This window comes from Scyliorhinus torazame, chromosome 5 (assembly GCF_047496885.1).
Source record: "Scyliorhinus torazame isolate Kashiwa2021f chromosome 5, sScyTor2.1, whole genome shotgun sequence".
In the NCBI taxonomy this organism is placed as follows: domain Eukaryota; kingdom Metazoa; phylum Chordata; class Chondrichthyes; order Carcharhiniformes; family Scyliorhinidae; genus Scyliorhinus; species Scyliorhinus torazame.
In genome coordinates, this window is record NC_092711.1 from 211,269,809 (window position 1) to 211,291,967 (window position 22,159).

Sequence of the window (22,159 nt, forward strand, 5' to 3'; positions counted from 1 at the left end):
GCCGAGCATCTGCAGGTGACAGGCCGCTCTACACAAACTGAAAGGGGTTCCACACAAATGTGTAGCTGATATGTGACCATTAGATGCTCATCATGCGTGTATGCACCCGGTACCTGGGCAGCGTGCACGACGCCTTCAACTTGGTACACTCGACGATTCCTGACATTTTTGAGATGCCCCCGGACCCCAGTTGGGGGGGTTGGCTCCTGGGCGAGAGGAGATATCCACTGCGATTGAGGCTGATGACGCCGAGAACCGCTACAATGACGCCCATGCAACGACCAGGGACGTGAGCGAGCGTTGCTTCAGAAGTATGACGCTGAGAGGGCCACCTGCTTCATAGCGGCCTGCTGCATCGTCCTCAACATCGCGTAGCAGAGCGGCGACGTGCTGGAGGAAGAGGATGAACACCAATGCGTTTCCGATGGGTACAATGTGGGGGACGGTGAGGGTGGGCAGGACATGGGGCCTAGGCAGGCATGGGAGGCTGCGCGACAAGTGGACAGGATGCTCTGATTGCCTCCAGGTTCACCAACTAGGGGGAGGGGGGGGGGGGGGGAACTGGCCACGAGCACAGACATCGCATCCCACATCCCACCCCCACACATCCCCTCCCAGCCACCCCGGCCACATCCCCCTCCTTACCTGCGTGTTACATACCTGCCGCACTACAGGGTGGGGACTTTGGGTTGGCAGTAACGCCGACTCTGGACCATGGGATGGAGGATGATGACAACCCGCTCTGTGATGAGCTCTGGTGCTCCGCATCATTTAGCAACATCTGACTCCTGCTCACGGAAGCCCTTTCCACTGTCCACCAGGGTGATCCCTGCATGCTAGCTGGCCATTCCATCAGGGGTCCCATCGGATCCCTGGGGTGACGTTTGTGGAGACAGTAGGGGGGGGGGGGGGTGGGGAGGCCAGCCCACCCACAGCGCCCGCCCCCCTGCACACCCTCTCTGGTCAGCCTTGCCCAGACCAGCCTACTCCTCATACCCATCTGACAGAGCACTGAGGCAGGTTGTAACAGTGTGAACAGGTGTTTAATGTGCACAAATATTTACAGATACATGCCTTAGACCCGATAACAAACTGTGCCTGTACCCGTGTCAACTAAAGTGGTACAGCAGGGGTTGAGGCGGCCTGCAACCTGGATCCCCATTGGCGCACGTCTTCTGGGGGGACCGAGCCTGGATGAACCCAGCTGCTGCTTGGGTGTCCCACGTGGTGTGGGACGTAGCGCCCACTGCCCACCAGATGCACCAGGGACAGGAGTGGGGGAGTCTGAAGTGCTATGGTGTTCAGGCACCTCCTCCTTGGGGGTGCCCGATGGCCCTCAGGGACTCCATGGGACGGGGGTGCAAGCGGAGCCATCCGCTAAGGCCCCCCCGCTACCTGGCGCTGCCAGTCATGGAGGCTCACTCTGCTCTCGACCAGGGTCTGCATGCTTGCGGCCATGGAGCACAGGGAATAGAGAATCTTCTGGGTCTATGTCACATCACCCGGTGACTGCGTCATCTCCTTCTGGGACAGGCCTCCCTCTGGGTTACGGGGGGCAGAATTTGACAGGCCGGGTCCGCAATCGGCCGGCGGAATGTCGTACGGCACGGCCGCTGCAGGCCGCCGCCGTGCGCATGTGCAGCCACGGATCCGCCATTTAACGTCCGTATCGGCAGGTAACGCGGGGATCTTTACGTAGCACGGCTGCTAGCCCCCTACCGAGCGGCGCATCAGTGCGGGGGCAGCATCAACGTTTTGGTCGTAAGACCAGACGCATCCTCCGGACATCGCCGCAGAATCGGAGAATCCTCCCATAGTCTCCGAAACGGAGAATCCCGCTGATTAAATTTCCCACGGCACATCACAGGAACACTGCAAACCAAAGTATAACACTGAGACGCATAAGGAGCGTGGAGGTGGTGAGATGGTGGTATTGTCACTGAACTAGTAAACCAGAAACCCAGGGTAATGCTCTGGGGACCTGGGTTCGAATCCCGCCACTGCAGATGGTGAAATTTGAATTCAATAAAATAATCTAAAATCAGGGGCGAGATTCTCCGACCCCCCGCCGGGTCGGAGAATCGCCGGGGGCTGGCGTGAATCCCGCCCCCGCCGGTTGCCGAAGACTCCGGCACTGGAGATTCGGCGGGGGCGGGAATCGCGCCGCGCCGGTTGGTGGGCCCCCCCGCTCGATTCTCCGGCCCGAATGGGCCAAAGTCCCGCCGCTAAAATGCCTGTCCCGCCGGCGTAAATTAAACCACCTACCTTACCGGCGGGACAAGGCGGCGCGGGCGGGCTCCGGGGTCCTGGGGGGGGGCGCGGGGCGATCTGGCCCCGGGGGGTGCCCCCACGGTGGCCTGGCCCGCGATCGGGGCCCACCGATCCACGGGCGGGCCTGTGCCGTGGGGGCACTCTTTCCCTTCCGCCTCCGCCACGGTCTCCACCATGGCGGAGATGGAAGAGACTCCCTCCACTGCGCATGCGCGGGAATGCCGTCAGCGGCCGCTGACGCTCCTGCGCATGCGCCGCCCGGAGATGTCATTTCCGCGCCAGCTGGCGGGGCACCAAAGGCCTTTTCCGGCAGCTGGCGGGGCGGAAATTTGTCCGATGCCGACCTAGCCCCTCAATGTTGGGCCTCGGCCCCCAAAGATGCGGAGCATTCCGCACCTTTGGGGCGGCGCGATGCCCGTCTGATTTGCGCCGTTTTGGGCGCCAGTCGGCGGACATCGCGCCGTTTCCGGAGAATTTCGCCCCAGAATTCTGATGATGACCGTGAAACCATTGTCGTAAAAACCCACCTGGCTCACTGATGTCCTTCAGGGAAGGAAATCTGCCGGCCTTACCTGGTCTGGCCCACTTATGACTCCAGAACCACAGCAATATGCCCCCTCAAGGGCAATTAGGGATGGGGAATAAAATTAGGGGTGAACGAATAAAAAAATATATTGAGACTCATGACCAAAAACCTCGTTAAAGAGGTAGGTTTTAAGGAGCGTCATAAAAAATAGAAGTGAAGTAGAAAGAGTGTGAGATAAAAGGAAGGAATTACAGAGCTTTGGAGGAGGGAAAGAGTGCCCCCATGGCACAGGCCTGCCGTAGATCGGTGGGCCCCGATCGCGGGCCAGGCCACCGTGGGGGGCCCCCACGGGGCCAGATCCCCCCACGCCCCCTGAGGACGCCGCAGGCTGCCCGCAGAGCCAGGTCCCACCGGTACGGACCTGGTGTAATATACGCCGGCAGGGCGCCGGCGGGATCCGCCGAAAACTGGCGGCCACTCGGCCCATCGTGGGCCGGAGAATCGCCGGGGGGGGACCGCTGCCAATTGCGGCGCAATTCCCGCCCCCGCTGAAAAACGGTGCGGAGATGAGGGCTGTACTTGGGAAAGGCCCAAGGTCAGAAAGAGTAACAGCTTTGCGGTGGATCCCAACATGGATGGTGGGGTGAGGGTGTGGCTAAGCAAATCAGTAGCTGAGAAATGTTGTGAACGTGGGCTAGATAGTTGGGCTTTTGAAAGGAGAGCTTTAACTGAATTGGGTGGCAGTGTTCTGCAGGGATGGGTACAGAACGAGATCAAGTTGGAGTGTGAAAGAGGAATATGGGTAGTGAGTGATACTGTGAAGCTATCAGAGACGGCTTTATCTGTGATTGATACAATAGGACTACCAGGTAAGATAGCAGGTTCAGTGGAGGCTGTGAGCATTTACACAGAGGGAGAGACTGAGAGAGGACAAGAGGGCAGTGAACTCAAAAGGGGGAGAGCATGATGAGTTGAGATGGAGGTTGAAGTCACCAAGGATGAGAAGCTGTTTGGTGCAACAAGATATCTTGTTGACAAAAATGTATTGCAGTCGGAAGGGTTGTAGAGGATGGTTTTGAAAGAGAAGTTAAATTGTTGGAACAAGGTGAAATACACAAATAGGAAGAAAGTGCCAGAGGAGAATAATATAATAATCTAATAATCTTTATTATTGCCACAAGTGGGCTTACATTAACACTGCAATAATGTTACTTTGAAAATCCCCTCGTCGCCACAGTCTGTTCGGGTAGACTGAGAGAGAATTCAGAATTCACCTCACAGCAGAGGGCCAGGTCAAGGGCTGACTCGGGGATAAGTGCCATACCATCATGGCAATGGTCTTTATAGAGCGAGTGGTAGAAGATGTAGTCAGGTGGGGAGGCTTCATTGAGGGGAAACGTGTCAGTATCATTCAGCCAAGTTTCTGTTAAGGCCACGATATTGCTTCAATCATCCACAAGTTCAAATATGTGCAGGTTAGGTGGATTGGCCATGCTAAATTGTCCCTAAGTGTCCAAAGATGAGATGGGGTTATGGTGATGGAGGGGGAGGGAGTGGGGGAGCCTAGGCAGCATGCTCTTTCAAAGGGTAGGTGCAGAACCGATGGGCTGAATGGCCTCCTTTTGCACTTTAGCGATTCTATGGAAAAGTTAGTCGAGGGCAAGGGCTTGCTTCACAGTGAAGTTATCAAAAATCCTAGAGGGAGATTTCATAGATTTCATAGAATTTACAGTGCAGAAGGAGGCCATTCGGCCCATCAAGTCTGCACCGGCTCTTGGAAAGAGCACCCTACCCAAGGTCAACACCTCCACCCTATCCCCATAACCCAGTAACCCCACCCAACACTAAGGGCAATTTTGGACACTAAGGGCAATTTATCATGGCCAATCCACCAAACCTGCACATCTTTGGACTGTGGGAGGAAACCGGAGCACCCGGAGGAAACCCACGCACACACGGGGAGGATGTGCGGACTCCGCACAGACAGTGACCCAAGCCTGAATCGAACCTGGGACCCTGGATCTGTGAAGCAATTGTGCTATCCACAATGCTACCGTGCTGCCCCTACCGTGTATGTGCAGAGCGGACCTAATCCACAGGTAGATATCACTCAGCATTTGTCAAGAGTTGAAGAATAGAAGGTGGATGCCAGGAGGTCAGCAGAAACATCATGAATACACTGAAATTGTCCTGCTGTTCCTTCTGCCCTGATAGATGGGAAGCACCAGTGACTGACTGAGCTGAGATGGTTAGCAGTTATATAACTCAGGGTAAAGATGCTTCATCAATGTCCCCATCAGCAAGTAACAGGAAAATAGCTGCAGCAAAATGTACTCCAACAGTAACCAGCTGTAACCCAGCACAAATATGGGGATTATGAGTGATGGATGCTGAATGAACTGCCTGCCTGGGTTTTGGAAGCAAATGTGGAGAGATCGATCAGAATTAAGGAGAGCATTTAAAATCTCATCGTTCTCAGATATGAAGAAACATCCACACCACATTACCAAATTCAATGGCCTTGATTGTTGTAAAGAGACCTGAAGATCCACATAAGTACCTTTTAATTTAATTATGTGATGAAGGAACAAAACTGTTATGTATTATATTTACAGTAAATTTATTAAAAACCCTGCTTTATGATACATACAGGCAGTCTCTGCTAAAGCTGTGATTAAGGGTTTGTAAAAGTGAAGTTATCATTGGTTTAAACCATTTATTTGTTTACAGATAGATGGCTAATGGAACATTGTTTTGATTTTGGAGGATCCTTGGGGTGTAGGTAATTGATGAAGGATTGTGCTTATCCCTGGATATAAAAAGGTGTTGGAACATCTTAGTGGGAGGAGACCGATTAATGCCTTCTGATGTAATTAATGGATGGAGTCAGGTCTATCTGTAGTTTTGCAGTTAGCCATAAGATGTTAGTCTAAGAAGAGAGGAGGCGGGATTCTCCGACCCCCCGCCAGGTCGGAGAATCGCCGGGGGTGGCGTGAATCCCGCCCCACCGCTCCGACCCTGGCTGTCGAATTCTCCAGTGCCATTTTTTTGGCAAGGGCGGGGATCACGTCACGCCGGTCGGGGCCCCCCAGCGATTCTCCGGGCCCCGATGGGCCGAACGGCCGCCCATTTTTGGCCAGTCCCACCGGCATGAAATGGACAAGGTCCATTCTGGCGGGAGCTAGCTGTGAGGGCGGCCTGCGGAGTCCTTAGGGGTGGCGTGGGGGGACCCAGCCCCAAGGGGGGCCCCCACAGTGGCCTGGTCCGCGATCTGAGCCCACCAATCTACAGGCGGGCCTGTGCCGTGGGGGCACTCTTTCCCTCCACGCCGGCCTGTGTAAAGCTCTGCGATGGCAGGCGCGGAGAAGAAACCCCCTGCTCATACGCAGGGATCTCGCCAGCGGTTCTGCGCATGCGCCCGAACATGCTGGCGCTCCTGCGCATGCGCCAACTCGTGCCAGCCGGCAGAGGCCCTTCGCCGCAGGTTGGCATGGCGCCAACCACTCCAGCGCCGGCCTAGCTTCCGGAAGTGCGGAGGAGACAGCACCTTCCTGGCGGCCTGGCGCCGGAGTGGTACACGCCACTCTTTGGCGCCGGTACAGTCCGCCCCGCTAGTTGGGGGAAAATCCCAGCCCGGGAGTCAGCAGGCTGATCGATGATTCTCTCCAAGGTCTTTGCACAGAGAAAAGCAAGTAATCCTGACTGCTAACTTTATCTGTAAGTGGTTTTGAACTATATTTATTTGCTTAATTGGAATATATAAATACGTTATATAGAGTTTCAGGTGTAGGGAGTAAGTTACAATTATTTTTCCTTTTGTTAAAGAGCTATTTGAACTGTTAACTGTAAAGCTCTCGCTTTGATGCTAATGTGATTGATTGTGTGTTTAAATTAAAATTTGTTTCCACATAAAAGATAGCGATTGTTCAGTGTTAACACTCCTGGGATGAAGTATCCTTTCCTCATAGTTTTATAAATGCAAATGTTTGGGTTTCTCATCTGGGATCCGGTCAAAGATTGGGGGCTCCCCCTCGTAACAATTATTTGATTTGATTTCAGTGCTTTCCTTGCACTTACCATAGATCCAGCTCAGACCGGTGAGTTCCAACAGAGCGACTGTAATGAGAATCCATCCAGTACAGAAATAATCCACAAAATTTAACCAGTAAATCCCAGCCTAAAATTAAATGGCAAATTAGAAAGTGTCACATGAAAAAACCATATCATTCTGAAATTGAGAATAAGAGATTAATAGGATGTGAAAAATTTACACTTTACTCAACTGCAAAACACTCAATTCTCACCTGTTGTCTCAGGGCGCTCCCAGGGGGCACTGCCAACCCTGCTCCCCTCTGCCAGTTACAACTCCAGCAGGTGAGACTGCAGAGTGTGCATCTGGACTTGTGCGTGAGGCCCTCAGCAGGCTGGAGCCCTCTAGGCCTCAGACTACCAGAGGATGGCTACCAAGGTCATCTCAGGAACCAGGGCATAGCACGCAGCAGACTGCCTCTACCTCAGCTGCAGCTGTCAGGCTGGCACCAAGGCAAAGCGTTGGGAAATGAAAGATTTTTAAAATGATAATGCCACAAAGGTCGCTGTATTGTATTCAATCACTGTACTGATATAATTCATGGTTGAATATATGTTTCAGAGCACTTGATTCAGATATGAATGAACATTATGTTGGGAGTCGTAATAACGGATGGATGCATTTGAAGGCCTGGCACTTCATGAACCATCAATGGTGGGTTATGTGGGCCAATGGAAACATCAGTTACAGTGTGGAATGGGTGGCATCTCTGAGTATCTGTGCAGATTTCTATCCTGGACAGCCTTTGCAAGATTGGGGGTTTGGAACCCAGCAACTAAGCCACCTCCTCATCATCCACCTAAAGCTGTTGTTAAAACACCGTCTGCAGCTGAGGCACTCCACATGTTGCAGATGAGTGAATGGAGTTCATAGGCATTGCCGGCATTCGGAGTGTGTGTCATTGAGTCGAATGCAACATCCTTCCAGATTGTATGTGGTGCTCATGAAACCATCCGAATGGGCTTGGTCGTCCCCAGGGCCTGCTGCATTTTTACCTTTCGGTGCCAGAGGTCACACCGATAGTCTGGAGGGAATATTTCAGTTCTGCTGGCACTTCCACAACAATTTTTACAAAGGAGCAGAGCAGGACATCTTGCAAGGGTCTCATTCTAGTTGGAATCTAGCTGTAACGAGGCCGTCACGAGCTTGTCTGGTGCTTTGCTCAATTGTCCTGCTCTCTGCAGCTGAGCTGCACCATCCACTCTCTCATGTGCATCAGCTTGTTCCTCCACTTTTCCTCGACTGAGTTGGCATCCTGCTTCTCCATCTCCCCGGCTGACAAGTCCTCACCCCTTTGCTGCAGGAGGCTGCGTGGGCCGGAAAAAGGCCTCAATGATCCTGGGGACTTTCGCTGACAGCACTCAACCCGAGCAGTCCAGACAGCGGAACCTCATCTTCAGCAGTCCAATGGGCCTGTTCTATTCTTGGATTTGTTAAGGCAGGGGGGATATAGTACCTCTACCTTGCTGTGCTGAAGGGAATCAAACAGTTGTAGCGCCTGAGAGTGAGTGAAGATGTACGAATCATGAGTGGTCATTGGGAAGTGAGCACATTCCTGAAGGGTTTAGTTGGTGCACATTGGGAGGGTGAAAGCTGTTTCATTTTATGAATGCTGCACGATGATGCAAGACAGCTGTCAGCACCACATTTGTGCAATGAATTGACCATTGCATCCATGGAAATCCAGTGATAGCAGCGAAACCCATAGCTCTGGCTGCCTGGCTCTCAGGGTCTGTGGTGAATCGCACAAACACATCGGCCCAACCGAACAGGACATAGGTGGTGGCCCTGTTGCCTTTAGGAGTGGCTGCCTGCGAGATGCCATACATGTCAGCCGTGGAGCCCTGGAATGACCCGGTGGAATAAAAATTCAATGCTGAGGTGACTGTTAAAACAGTTTACAATGGATTGCCGCCCAATCCAGGAGCACAGATCTCTGTGAAGGAGCTGACATAGGTGACTGATAGAAGTCTGTGATCATCTCAGCTGCTTTGGACATTGCATGACTGACATTTGTCGGTAGTGACACCGCCTGTGATATATTTGATTACGTACCAATTGTGGACACCTGGGATACCCTCTGCTGGTTCCTCAGCAGCTGTGCCAGAGCGTGCAGCAGATTTGTGTGCACTTTGACCCATTTTTCTGCCTGAGGCAGGCGATGATTTGGTCAGTACCGTCTTCCACTCCCTCCTGTCCTGAGCAATTTTGACTAAGGGGAGCCCTAGAATTATTAGCCACATCCTGGTCTCCTCTCACAATACCCTGATCGACTCCAACCTCGAGGTTCCCTGCAGAGAATTTCTCTTGTTGACACAACCTCGTCTGTGGTCACTCAGAGGGATCCGAGATCTGGAAGCCAAGTTCCTGAACCATCTGTCAATGAACTTTGAACACCACTCCGTCACCCTTGACCCTCACTCCATCACGCTTGCCCTGAATTTGTGACCTTCGACTTAGCCCCCATCACACTTGACCACCTATCCTTGACCCTGAAGTTTCCCTTCTTCACCATTATTTAGCCCTCCAGCAACTGAAACCCTAACCCTAAGCCTAACCCTAACCCTAACCCTAACCCTCCTGTTAACCTTGGCCAGCTGTTCGTCATCCTCGACTGTACAGGAAATTGTACAGTCCAACTTCCTCCCTCTGTCCCCTACAAGACTTCAGAGTGCTGTCACCTCCCTCGGGTAGTCATGCCCAGATCTCTAGTGACAGCTGCAAAGTGGTTCAGCCATTAATACTTCCTCTTCAGCAACTGAACAAAGCACCTGAGAAAAGAAAAAATATCTCCTGCTCACTCCAAATCCAACAGTGAGACAACTTGGCCTACTGCATGTCACAGCTAAGCAGTGGTGAATCTGAAGGCACGATTTTCTCATTGGTTGATCACTGGATTGGAAACGAACACTTAATTCTGGTGAGGTTGCATATTAATGAACATGCAAATATATTTAAAAAGAGGTTTCCAACACTTGTTGTTGGAAGCTTGATCCATCATCATCCACCACCAACTTAATTTTTTCAGTATCACCCCCCATCTGGAACCTGATTTTTTTTAACTTCCTGCAGAGTTACATACCCCATCTACCTTGTTTCCCAGTCCTGGGAGCTTCCCAAGATTCTGCCCACTGTCTTTCACCCGACACGGAATCTTGTTCCGTAACTACTAACTCAATACTTCTCCCTCGCAACTGTCTGAAACAAAACCTGATCCCAAGATGAGCTTCGAATCACATATCTGTGCCACCACGAAGGCAGCCTCTGGGTGGCAAGGTTAGCACTGTTGCTTCACAGCGCCAGGGTCCCAGGTTCGATTCTTGGCTTGGGTCACTGTCTGTGCGGAGGCTGCACGTTCTCCCCATGTCTGCGTGGGTTTCCTCCGGGTGCTCCGGTTTCCTTCCACAGGTCCCGAAAGACGTGCTGTTAGGTAATTTGAACATTCTGAATTCTCCCTCTGTGTACCCAACCAGGCGCTAGAATGTGGCGACTAGGGGCTTTTCACAGTAACTTCACTGCAGTGTTAATGTAAGCCTACTTGTAATAATAAAGATTATTCTATTCTATTTCTACCTCCATAACATCAGCCCAGCTTTAACTCATCTGCTGTTGGTCTCTTAGTCACGCCCCTGTTACTTTTCGACTTCACTACTCCAACGTGTTCTGGTTGGTCTCCAATATTTTACCCTCCATGGACCCAACATCTGTGAAATCTCTGTTGCTTGTCTCTTTACACATATTTATAATCCCTGTGCTTGCTGACCTCTGTTGGATCCTGGTCAAGCAGCACTTTGATTGTAAAATTCTCACTCTTGCACTGTAACATTCCAGCATCTTGAGTCCCTCCAATTGTAATTGCTCCAGCATTGGTGGTCATGCCTTCAGCTACCTAGGCCCCAGGCTCCTGAGTTCCATCTCTGAAATTTCTGCTTCTTTTTTCCCCTGTAAGACATTCCCTCAAACCTGCCTCCTGACAATCTTCTGATCATTTGACTAAATATCTCCTTGTGTGGCTCAGTGTGGTACTTTTCTTTCATAATCCTCCTGTGAAACACCTTGGAAAAGAGATCAGATGCCAGGTAGAAAATACAGTTGAGAATCTGGCCGAATATGGAGGGCCCTGAGGAGAAGTGAAAAAGCAAATAAGAGAGAGTATGAAAAGAGACAGGCAGCTAGCATAATATGGACTCCCAAAGTCTTTTTTCGGCCTATAAATTGTTAAAGGGTGGTAAAAGGAGGAGCAGGGTGGATTAGGGAACAAGAAGTTGATTTATGCATGGAGGCAGAAGGCATAGCTGAGGTATTGAATGAATACATCTTCACCAAGAAAGAAGATGCTACTCAAGCCATGATTTAAAAAAATGCAATTCAGACACGAGAAAGGTTCAAATGTGCTAAGGAGGAGGTTTTGGATAGGCTGCCTATTCTTAAAGTTGAAAATGTACCAGGAACAGATGAGATGCATCCAAGGATACTGATGGAAGTGAGAGGGGAAATTGTGGAGATCATAGTCTTTCAGTCCTCTTTAGACTCAGGGATGGTGCCAGAGGACTGCCAAATTACACACATTATTCAAAGGAGCAGGTAAGGATAACCCCAGTAACTACAGGCCAGTCAGTTTAACTTCAGTGGTGAGAAAACGTCGAGAAGCAATAACCCAGCACAAAATTAAATGTCAGATGGACAAATCCAGGTTAATTAAGGAAAGCCAGCATGGATTTTGCTTGTGTCTTTTAATGAGGTAATGTAGAGGGTTGATGAGGGTAATGTTGTTGATGTGGTGTACATGGATTTCCAAAAGGCATTTGATAAAAAGCCGCACAACAGACTTGTGAACAAAGTTACAGGTCATGGACTAAAAGGGCCAGTAGCAGCATCGATACGCAATTGGATGACAAAACAGGAAACAGAGAGTAATGGTTACTGGATGTTTTTAAGGCTGGAGGAAGGTTTGCAGTCGAATTCCTCAGAGATCAGTTGTGGAACTTGTTTTACTTGATATACATTAATGATCTAGGTATTGGTGTGCAGGGGACAATTTCAAAGTTTGCAGGTGATATAAAATTCGGAAGCATTGTGAACTGTGAGGAGGGGAGTGTAGAACTTCAAAGGAACATAGGAAGGTTGGTGGGATGGGCAGATCGGTGGCCGATGAAGTTCAATGCAGAGAAATGTGAATGGATTCATTTTGAGACGAAGAGCATGGAGAGACAATATATAATAAACAGTAAAATTCTAAAGTGTTGCAGGGACAGAGGGACCTGGGCATATATGTGCATTATTTATTGGAGGTGGAAGGACAGGTTGAGAGAGCAATTAATAAAGAATATAGTAGTCTGGGCTTTATTAATCGGGGCATAGAGTACGAGAGCAAGGAGGTTCTGTTAAATTTGTATAAGACACTAGCTCAGCCCCAGCTGGAGTATTGCATCCAGTACTGGGTGTTGCACTCGCCAAACAATGTGAAGCATTGGAGAGAATGCAGAAATGATTCTAGAGATGAAGAACTTCAGTTATTAAGATAGATTGGAGATGGTTGGACTGTTTTCCTTTGAGAAAAGAAGGCGGAGAGGTGATTGATAGAGGAATTCAAAATCATGAGGGGTCTAGATTGAGTAGATGGAGAGAAACTCAACCTACTCGTGAAGGACCGAGAGGGAGAGGTCACAGATTTAAAGTAATTACCAAAAGAAACAAAAAATGACATGAGAGAAAACATATTCATGCAGCGAATGGTTAGGGTTTGGAATGAACTGTCCAAGTGTGTGATGGAATTAGAGATGTATCTGAAAAGAAAGAATGCGCAGAGTTACGGGGAGAGATTGGGAATTTATAGCGGGCATAGAAATCTTGTAAGACAACTTTGAGCAAGCCCTGGAAAGCTGAGGCAGGCTTTATACAAGCCGGCCTTGGCACTTGCCCATCCCCATAGTTACCTACACTCTGTTTCAGGGGTCAGCAGGCACAACCTCATACCAACCCGCCCTCATCCAAGCAAAAATCTCCCTATTCAGGGCACTTTTTTACTGAGATGGGTCTGGTGAATGGGGAAATTTCCTTATTTTAGCTACCCACCTTGGTAGCCACGGTCTTCAATCATTTTGTCTTTTTGAGGTTTTCTCCTTCAAGGTTTCTATAAAGTCTCATACACTTCCTATCTCTTCCCACCTACTTGTGTGATACAAATTGCTCCTTTGTGTCCAAAGATCAGGTGGGGTTACAAGGATAGGGCGGGGGAGTGGCCCTGGGTCGTGGTGTTCTTTCAGACGGTCGGTGCAGACTCGATGGGCTGAATGGCCTCCTTCTGTACTGCAGGTAGGTGAATTGGCCATGCTATATTTCCCCTTAAATGGGGAAAAACAAAAGAATTTGGTACTCGAAAAAATATTTTGTTTTAAATTTAAAATAAATTATTGCCAATCTTCACTTTCCTGAACATTGAAAACCCCTAGATCTTATTTTTATTTACACAGTCTTAATTTCCCCATTTGTCTGATGTTCCAAACACATTAAAGCTCTCAAATGCAACAACATCATTCAGTTCTGACAATACAGCACTTCTTCAGTGTTTCACTGGAGTGTCTCCCTAGTTAATATGCCTGAATCCTATTTTCACAAGCCACAGGCTTCTGATGAGAGGCGAGGGTGTTTTTAATTGACCAAGCTGATACTGAGATAGAAACATACCAGAGTTGTTATCGCTGCACTGAAAGAAAAGACTTCAAGCAATGAACACAACGTAAATCTGATTGTCAGAATGTGAATAAAGCTGAATTTCATCTGTTTATCCAACTTCTATATTTTGCAGACGAGGAAGGTTTAGTCAGCCCCACAGCATCACTGAACAATATTCAACAAATGGAAAAACAACAGGACCAACGAAAGGGTTTCTTCTTCAATACTTCATCCTGTGAAGTATTTCACCTTTTAGAGTTATAACCAGCACTACATGTGGACGAAACAAGTTATTAAAGGATAATTTACCTGTGTCACATAGACAAGTCCAAGGAAATAAAACAATGCACAAACACCAGCTGTCAGATAAAGGCGCTTTGATCGTAGAAACTTTGGGAACTGGTCCAGCAGGGTTGTAAAAATTGTTTCTGATGGAAGAAAATGTCAAATGTGATCAGTAATTAGTTCATAATTTACACAGTCAAGACAGACCACTGGGGAGACCAAATCCCTGCGGACCAGAGGTGCAGATGGGGGACAGATTCCTCAATCCGCATGCCCATTCTCTGAATCATGTATTTTCCCAATCCCATTCCTGTTACTCTGGCGTATGGGATGTTTTTGAGGAAAACCATATGATTATAACCCTCAGACACCAAGGGATGAAGTTAAAAAGTGGTGGGCTTGGGTCGAGTGGGAAGGAGAGGCTTAAGTCCGAGGAATCTGTTCCCTAATCAAAGCACTCACCAATCGCCCGTTGCCGGCATTAACTGAGGTTGGCGGGTGAATAGACACAACCAACGTAAAGAATTCAGCAGGGAAATTTCAATATGATAAAAAGGCTGCAAGCCTCAATGCCATTCTGCTTTTGGAATTTAACTCAAGCCAATCAGTTTTCTAGAGTCTTGGGACTTGACAGACCAGGAGGCGAATGCAGAGTAAAGGGTTAACTCCAATGATAGCTGCTGAGCCTATGTCTCAGGGGCTATGTCACTCATTGAGAGGAGGTGAGTGTGAAGAATCACAGGGCGTGACTCCAGTTACTCTTAGTTAATTTTTCTAAACAGTTAGCAGGTAAATAAACATTATTAAACAAAAGGCCATTACCTCCAGCAAAGGTTTCTGATAGAGTATCACAGAATACCATCATAGGTGGAACTGACGTATGAGGAGAAATTGAATTGGTTAGGATTGCATTCGCTGGAGGTCAGAGGAATGAAGAGAGAGCTCGGAAATTTTAAAATTCTAACAGGACTGGACAGGGTAGATGCAGGAAGGATGTTTTCAATGGTGGGTGTGTACTGCATCCGGGGCCACAATCTGAGGCCACGGTAGACCATTTAGGACAGAGATAATGAAAAATGTCTTCATCCAGAGAGTGGTGAGCCAGTGGAGTTTGTTACCACAGGAAGTAGTTGAGGCCAAAATATTGTACGCTTTCAAGAAGCAGTTAGATACAGCACTTAGGGCAAAAGAGATCAAAGGATATGGGGGGAAAGCGGGATTAGGCCCTTGAGTTGAATGATCAGCCATGATCATAATGAATGGCGGAGCAGGCTCAAAGGGCTTAATGGCTTCCTCCTGCTCCTATTTTCTAAAGTTTCTCTGTTTCTTACTGAAAGTTGTGAGCATGGAACACAAAAAGATGACATGATCAGAGACAGAGCAGTTGTCGGCATTTTAGTTCAGAATCTCTCTGGCTCCTTACAATCGCTGGAAGCTTTAACTTTATGCAAAACTGTACAAAAGCCAACAAGTCAAAAAGCAAAGACAGAATAAGGCTCTTGTCAGAGGCCCAAGGGAAATTTCCCCCAAATAGCCCAGTGAAGTTGTTCAATTTGTGGCTTGCAAATCCAAAAGTATAGCACGGCAGCAACCAGGGAAATTCCCTGGAAAAGTGCCAACTACAATTTTCCAATGTCCCTGTTATGGGGGGAAGAAGATCCACAAGTGGGAAGCATGTCATACCCAAACTGTGCTGTGCCATGGGTGTGCCAAGTTAAGCCATTTTAAAGTAATCTGACATTCCAGGAAATCAGTATTCAGCAGACAGATGGAGAAACCTGTTAAAGGAACCTCCATTCAAGAAATTCAAATCCTTGAAAACCAGGAAAGCACCTTCCTAGGAGAAATAAAAGAAAACGGAAAAAACAATATTGGAGTGCTGACATCGATGCAAATGGGAATTCAAACTAGACAGGAGCTGGTTTCTCAGTGTTACCTGACAAGTGTTTCAGGCTGAATAAAGTGACAGTGTGTGACAAACAAGACAAGAGAATACACAATGAATGGTAGCACACTAGGAAGTACAGATGGTCAGGACCTTAGAGTGCATGTGCAAAGATGCCTGAAGGAAGCAGAACAGATAGATAAGATGGTGAAGAAGACATGTGGGTTGCTTGAAATTATTAGCCGAGGCATAGAAAGTAAGAGTATGGAGGTTATGATGGGGCTCTATAAAATGCTCATTCCCGTACCAGCCTCCCCGAACAGGCGCCGGAATGTGGCGACTAGGGGCTTTTCACAGTAACTTCATTGAAGCCTACTCGTGACAATAAGCGATTTTCATTTTCATTCATTTCATTCAAGCCACAGCTAGCGTATTGTGTGCAGTTCTGGTCACCGCTCTATAGGAAGGATGTGATTGCACTAGAAACGGTGCAGAGGAGATTCACCAGGATGGTGCCTAGGCTGGAGCATTTCAGCTATGAAGAGAAACTGGTTAGGCTGACGTTCTTCTTTGAGCAGAGAAGGCAGAGGGGGGGACCTGAATGAGGTGTAGCAGAGAAGGCAGAGGGGGGGGACCTGAATGAGGTGTACAAAATCATAAAGGACACAGGATAGATTGGATGAAATTTTTCCCCTTAGTTGAGGGGTCAATAGCCGGCAGGCATAGATTTAATGTAATGGGCAGGAGATTGCAAGGGGGATTTGAGGAAAAGCTTTTTTACCCAGGCTGCGGTGGGAATATGGAACTCACTGCCTGAAAGGGTGGTCGAGGCGGGAACCCTCACAACATTTAAGAAGCAATTCGATGAACATTTGAAGCACCATAGCGTGCAAGGCTACAGACCAAGTGCTGGAACATGGGATTAGAATAGATAGATGTTTGTTTGCGGTCATACACGATGGGCCGAAGGGCCTCTTTCTGAGCTGTGAAACTCTTCTATGCCTATGACTCACTGAAGTGTTAATCCATGCTTCACAAAAATAATGTGTGTTGCGTGAAAGTGATTGGTTTTGGCTATTGAGATTTAACTTTTCCAGGGAGGTGTATACATACACAAACACATGTGCCTGCAAATTAAGCTATTTACAAATTATGCTCACATACACCTCCCCAACACCCCCACCCAAAAAAAAACTTTATAAATATATAACCATGGCAGGATTTCTCTATTCAACTTCAAGTTCCAGGGGGGGAAATCAAGTTAAATGTCCAAGGCCAGCTGGATAAATCATTAAAATTTAAAGGTAGATATCAGAAACAGAATTCTAAATGATAGAAACCAGGAATGACAATCCACACGACCTGACCACGCAGCAACAGGATTCCCATTTACTGCAGAAGGAGCTCTGCACACATTCAGGAAGATTGGTGAAAGCATCAAAGTGACCTTCCCCTTCAGAGAAGAGACTTTGCACGAGGTCCAATGGTATGCTGTGCCCACAACTTAGCGTGCTGTGGTGCAGCGTGGCCAACGCTCCTGGGATCTACCTGGATCGCAACACCTCGCGAGATCCAATGTTGTGATGCAAGTTCCATTGTGGGTCGAATCACATTTTGGCAAATCTGTATTTGCGAGCGAAAAGGCTAGTCTCACTCTAACGTGCAGATTCCCAAGATACGAGATATTTTGGGATTCATCCCCTTCGCCTCATAGAATTCAGGCGAGCGCCATTCAGCACTGGTCTCTGCAATCGGGAAACAGACGGAAAGGCACTCGTGGGGGTCTCCCAGGGGATCGGAGGCCCCCAGCTGCATGCCCTTTGGGGTAGAGTGGTGCCTTGGCATTATTGGCACCACTTGGATGCCAGTCTGGCACTGCCAAGGTGCCCAGGTGGCACTGACAGCTGGCAGAGGCACTGCCAGGTTGGCACCTCTGGAGGGCCGGGGATGCTCCCATAGTGCTCTCTGGCTGGGGGTGGGGGGTCGCTTCAGAGATCAGTGTACAAAACGGGGCTATGTGCGGCCTCAGCCACGCGTTCCCTGCTGAGGCCCCGCCGGGAAACACGCAGCTAAATGGGACTTTGTTCTCAATTAGTTTAAGTGGAGGAGAATATGTAAATAATATGGGGATAAAAACGCGGGTTGGGAGGGGAGAGATGCAAAGCTATCTAATGATAGTCACTGAACATATGTGTAATGAGATCTGTCACAGTGATGTTACAAACTGAGAGGTGTTGAGTGTGAAGCATCTGGCAGATTAAGCTGCAGTTATGTCTTGGCCTTCTGTAACCTTTGTAAATAGTTAGCATGTAATAAAATGCATTTGGGCAAAAGACCTTTGCATCCAATAAGATCTCTTCTAGAATAAGAAGCTAACGAATCCTAAGACGGACCCACAATAACAGAGTAAAAAGCTTTACCCTTACTTCCAAAGCAACAGAAGGCATGACCACTAATAATGGAGCAATTATGATTGGGAATGCACAAGGTGGCAGAATGAGAAGAGCACAGATGGTTGTGAGATTGGAAGAGATATCTGAGATAGTGTGGGGCAAGGCTATGGAGGGATTGGAGACCAAGGATGAGAATTTTAAAATGTGAATATAGTTGAAACGGCAAGAAATTATTATGGAATCTTCGACACATTGGGTGACGTTGACCCATATCGCATGAGTTGAAGTCGAACAGAATGTGCTCCCTTAAAACTGCGGGCAGAGGATATCCACAAATAAATATTTTTCATTTGTCCAGGTACTTCACCAACAGTAATTTCTCATTTTATGTACGGAACAAAATAATTTGGATAATCTCCCTTGGGCAGCACGGTAGCATGGTGGTTAGCACAATTGCTTCACAGCTCCAGGGTCCCAGGTTCGATTCCCCGCTGGGTCACTGTCTGTGCGGAGTCTGCATGTTCTCCCCGTGTCTGCGTGGGTTTCCTCCGGGTGCTCCTCCCACAGTCCAAAGATGTGCAGGTTAGGTGGATTGGCCAAGCTAAATTGCCCTTAGTGTCCAAAATTGCCCTTAGTGCTGGGTGGGGTTACTGGGTTATGGGGATAGGGTGGCGGTGTGGACTTGGGTAGGGTGCTCTTTCCAAGAGCCGGTGCAGACTCGATGGGCCAAATGGCCTCCTTCTGCACTGTAAATTCTATGTAATTAATCTAAGTGGCTAGAGATTGCTTAAATGAAGCTCTGCAATTCTTACCTAAACCTGCAAACTGAGTGTCGAGTCCCAGGGTGATCAACATGAAGAAAAATAAACTGGACCACAGAGGTGCCCATGGCAACTGTGCAAGGGCCTCTGGGTAGGCGATGAAAGCCAAACTGAAGCCTGGATACAAATGAAATTATACAATTACTGGAGCTCCGAATAGACATGTTATTTACTTAAAATCCATCAATTTATTTAGAATCCAGCTCATCAATTTTATTCAAAATTTGCAAATTGATTATTATATGAAAGCTACAATGATAATATGTGTTTGTAATATAATTCACTAAATTTATATTATGCACATTGGATTACTTAAGATACAGGACCATTTGGTTCAAGCCATCACTATAACTCTTCATTCCCTTCTGCCTTATAAACTTCCCTTAAATGCATCTACATTACTTCCTTCAGCCACTGCCTGTGATCGTGAGTTCTACATTCCCACCATGTTTTATGTAAAGAATTTCCTTCTGATTTCTTGATGACCATCTTGTATTCATGGCCTCGAATTATTATGCTCTTCCTCACAAGTGGAAACACTCTTTCAGTATCCAAGTTGTCAAGGCATTTTGTAATTTTAAAGACTTCTACTTTGTCACCCTCAGCCTTCTTTTTTCAGGGGAACAGTTACCCAGCCTTTCAATCCTATATGTTCTATGTTCTATCCCAGTATATATCTGGTATCATCCTTGTAAATCTTCTCTGGACTCTCTGGTGCCTCTGTATCCTCTATCCACAGGTAAACCTCTCTCACTTCTTCATGACCACAGAATCCCTGAGATCCCCCAGCATGCATTGCTTTTCCCAGATGAGGAGGTGGTGGCATAGTGGTATTGTCACTAGACTAGTAATCCAGAGACTCAGGATACTGATCTGGGGACCCAGGTTCGAATCCCACCACGGCAGGTGATGGAATTTAAACTCTATAAAAGATCGGGAATTAAAAGCCTAATGATGACCATGAAACCATTGCGAATGGTGTAAAAACCCATCTGGTTCACTAATGCCCTTTAGGGAAGGGAAGGAAACCTGTCATCTGTGGTGTTCTCTACTTTGCTTTGCCTGAATGGCTTGGATGTATAGTGTTGAATAAAGAACACCAAGTTTTGTTGACGATCAAAACTACAAATTTATTAACACTACTAACTATAATTTGTTCACATTCCAAAAGTAGAAAGTTACTACAGTAAACTATGCTATCTCTAACTACAGAACTCTCAAGTACACAACTGCTCCTCTGCCTCACCATCTTCAACTGCTTTCTAACTCCCATAAGGCTTAGCAACACTGCCTTATATAATTGTAATTGTAGCTCCCTCTTGTGGCTACTCTTGACACTACATTAACCCTTGCAGTACTGATAGTTATGATTACACCACACCATCCTTATCTGGTCTGGCCTACATATGACCCCATGTTATATGGCTGACTCTTAATGCCCTCTGAAATGCCCTAGCAAGCCACTCAGTTGTATGCAACCACTACGGAAACACAAAAAAAGGAATTAAACCGGACGGACTTCCTGGTATCGAACCAGGCACCAGAAACGTCAATGACAAACTCAGCCCAGTCGACCCTGCAAAGTCCTCCTCGCTAACATCTGGGGGCTTGTGTCAAAGTTTGGAGAACTGTCTCCTCGACTAGTTAACTAACAGCCTGACATAGTCATGCTCACAGATTCACACCTTACAGACAATGTCCCGAACACTATATCACCATTCTTGGGTATGGTCTATCTCACTGGCCGAGCAGAGGAGTTGGTGGCACAGTGGTATAAATACAGTTGGGAGGGAGTTGCCCTGGGAATCCTCAACATTGACTCTGGAGCCCATGAAGTCTAATTCATGTCTTCAGGTTAAACATGGGCATGGAAACCTCCTGCTGATTACCATGTACAGACCACCATCAGCTAATGAATCAGTACTCCTTCATGTTGAAAACCACTTGGAGGAAGCACTGAGGGAGGCAAAGGCGCAAAATATGCTCTGGGTGGTAGATTTCAATGTCCAGCACCAAGAGTGGCTCAGTAGTGGCACCACAGGTCGGGTCCTGAAGGACATACCTACTAGACTGGACTGCAGCAGGTGGTGAGGGAACCAACAGAGGGAAAAACATACTTGACCTCATCCTCACCAAACTGCCTGTTGCAGATGCATCTGTCCATGACAGTATCAGTAGAAGTGACCACCGCATAGTCCTTGTGGAGACAAAGTCCCATCTTCACATTGTGGTCCGGTGGTAGTGCCATCGTGTTGTGTGGCACTACCATCGTGCTAAATAGGATAGACTTCAAACAGATCTAGCAACTCAAGACTGGGCATCCATGAAGCGCTGTGGGCCATCAGCAGCAGCAGAATTATATTCAAACGGAATCTGTAACCTCATGGCCTGGCATATCCCCCACTCTACCATTACCATCAAGCCAGGGGATCAACCCTGGTTCAATGAAGAGTGCAGGAGAGCATGCCAGGAGCAACATCAGGCATTTTGAAAAATGAGGTGTCAACTTGGTGAAGTTACAACACAGGACTACTTGTGTGCCAACAGCATAAGCAGCAAATCATAGACAGAGCTAAGTGATTCCACAATGAATGCATCAGATCTAGCCTCTGCAGTCTTGCCACATCCAACCTTGAATGGTGGTGGACAAGTAAACAACTCGCTGGAGAAGGAGGCTCCACAAATAGCCCCATCGTCAATGATGGGGGAGCCCAGAACATATGTGCAAAAGACCAGGCTGAGGCATTCACAACGATCTTCAGCCGGAAGTGTCGAGTGGATGATCCATCTCGGTCTCCTGCGGATGTCCCCAGCATCACAGATGTCAGTCTTCAGCCAATAGGATTCACTCCACGTGATATCAAAATGGCTGAAGGCACTGGATATTGCAAAAGCTATGGGCCCTAACAGTATTCCGGCAATAGTACTGAAGACTTGTGCTCCAGAACTTGCCGAACCCCTAGCCAAGCTGTTCCAGTACAGCTACAACACTGGCACCTACCTGCCAATGTGGAAAATTGCCCAGTGTGTCCTGTACAAAAAAAACAGGATAAATCGAGCCCAGCCAATTACTGCCCTATCAGTCTACTCTCCATCATCATCAAAGTGATGGAAGGAGTCATCACCGTGCGATCAAGCTGCATCCACTCAGCAATAACCTGCTCTTCGATGCTCAGGTTGGGTTCTGCCAGGGTCACTCAGCTCCTGTCCTCT

General features: G+C 48.0%; 1 protein-coding gene across 5 annotated transcripts in view; it reads right to left on the reverse strand.

The window, feature by feature from the left end:
• The window catches only part of LOC140420924 (sodium- and chloride-dependent neutral and basic amino acid transporter B(0+)-like), a 69,772-nt gene that overhangs the window by 8,333 nt on the left and 39,280 nt on the right, over positions 1-22,159 (reverse strand). For all 5 annotated transcript variants that reach the window (XM_072505077.1, XM_072505075.1, XM_072505078.1 and 2 more), the window contains 3 exons: positions 18,938-19,063; positions 13,872-13,990; positions 6,875-6,974 (listed from right to left, as the gene is read on the reverse strand). In XM_072505077.1, coding sequence (XP_072361178.1) covers positions 6,875-6,974; positions 13,872-13,990; positions 18,938-19,063 — 345 coding nt within the window. The remainder of the gene's footprint in view (positions 1-6,874; positions 6,975-13,871; positions 13,991-18,937; positions 19,064-22,159) is intronic.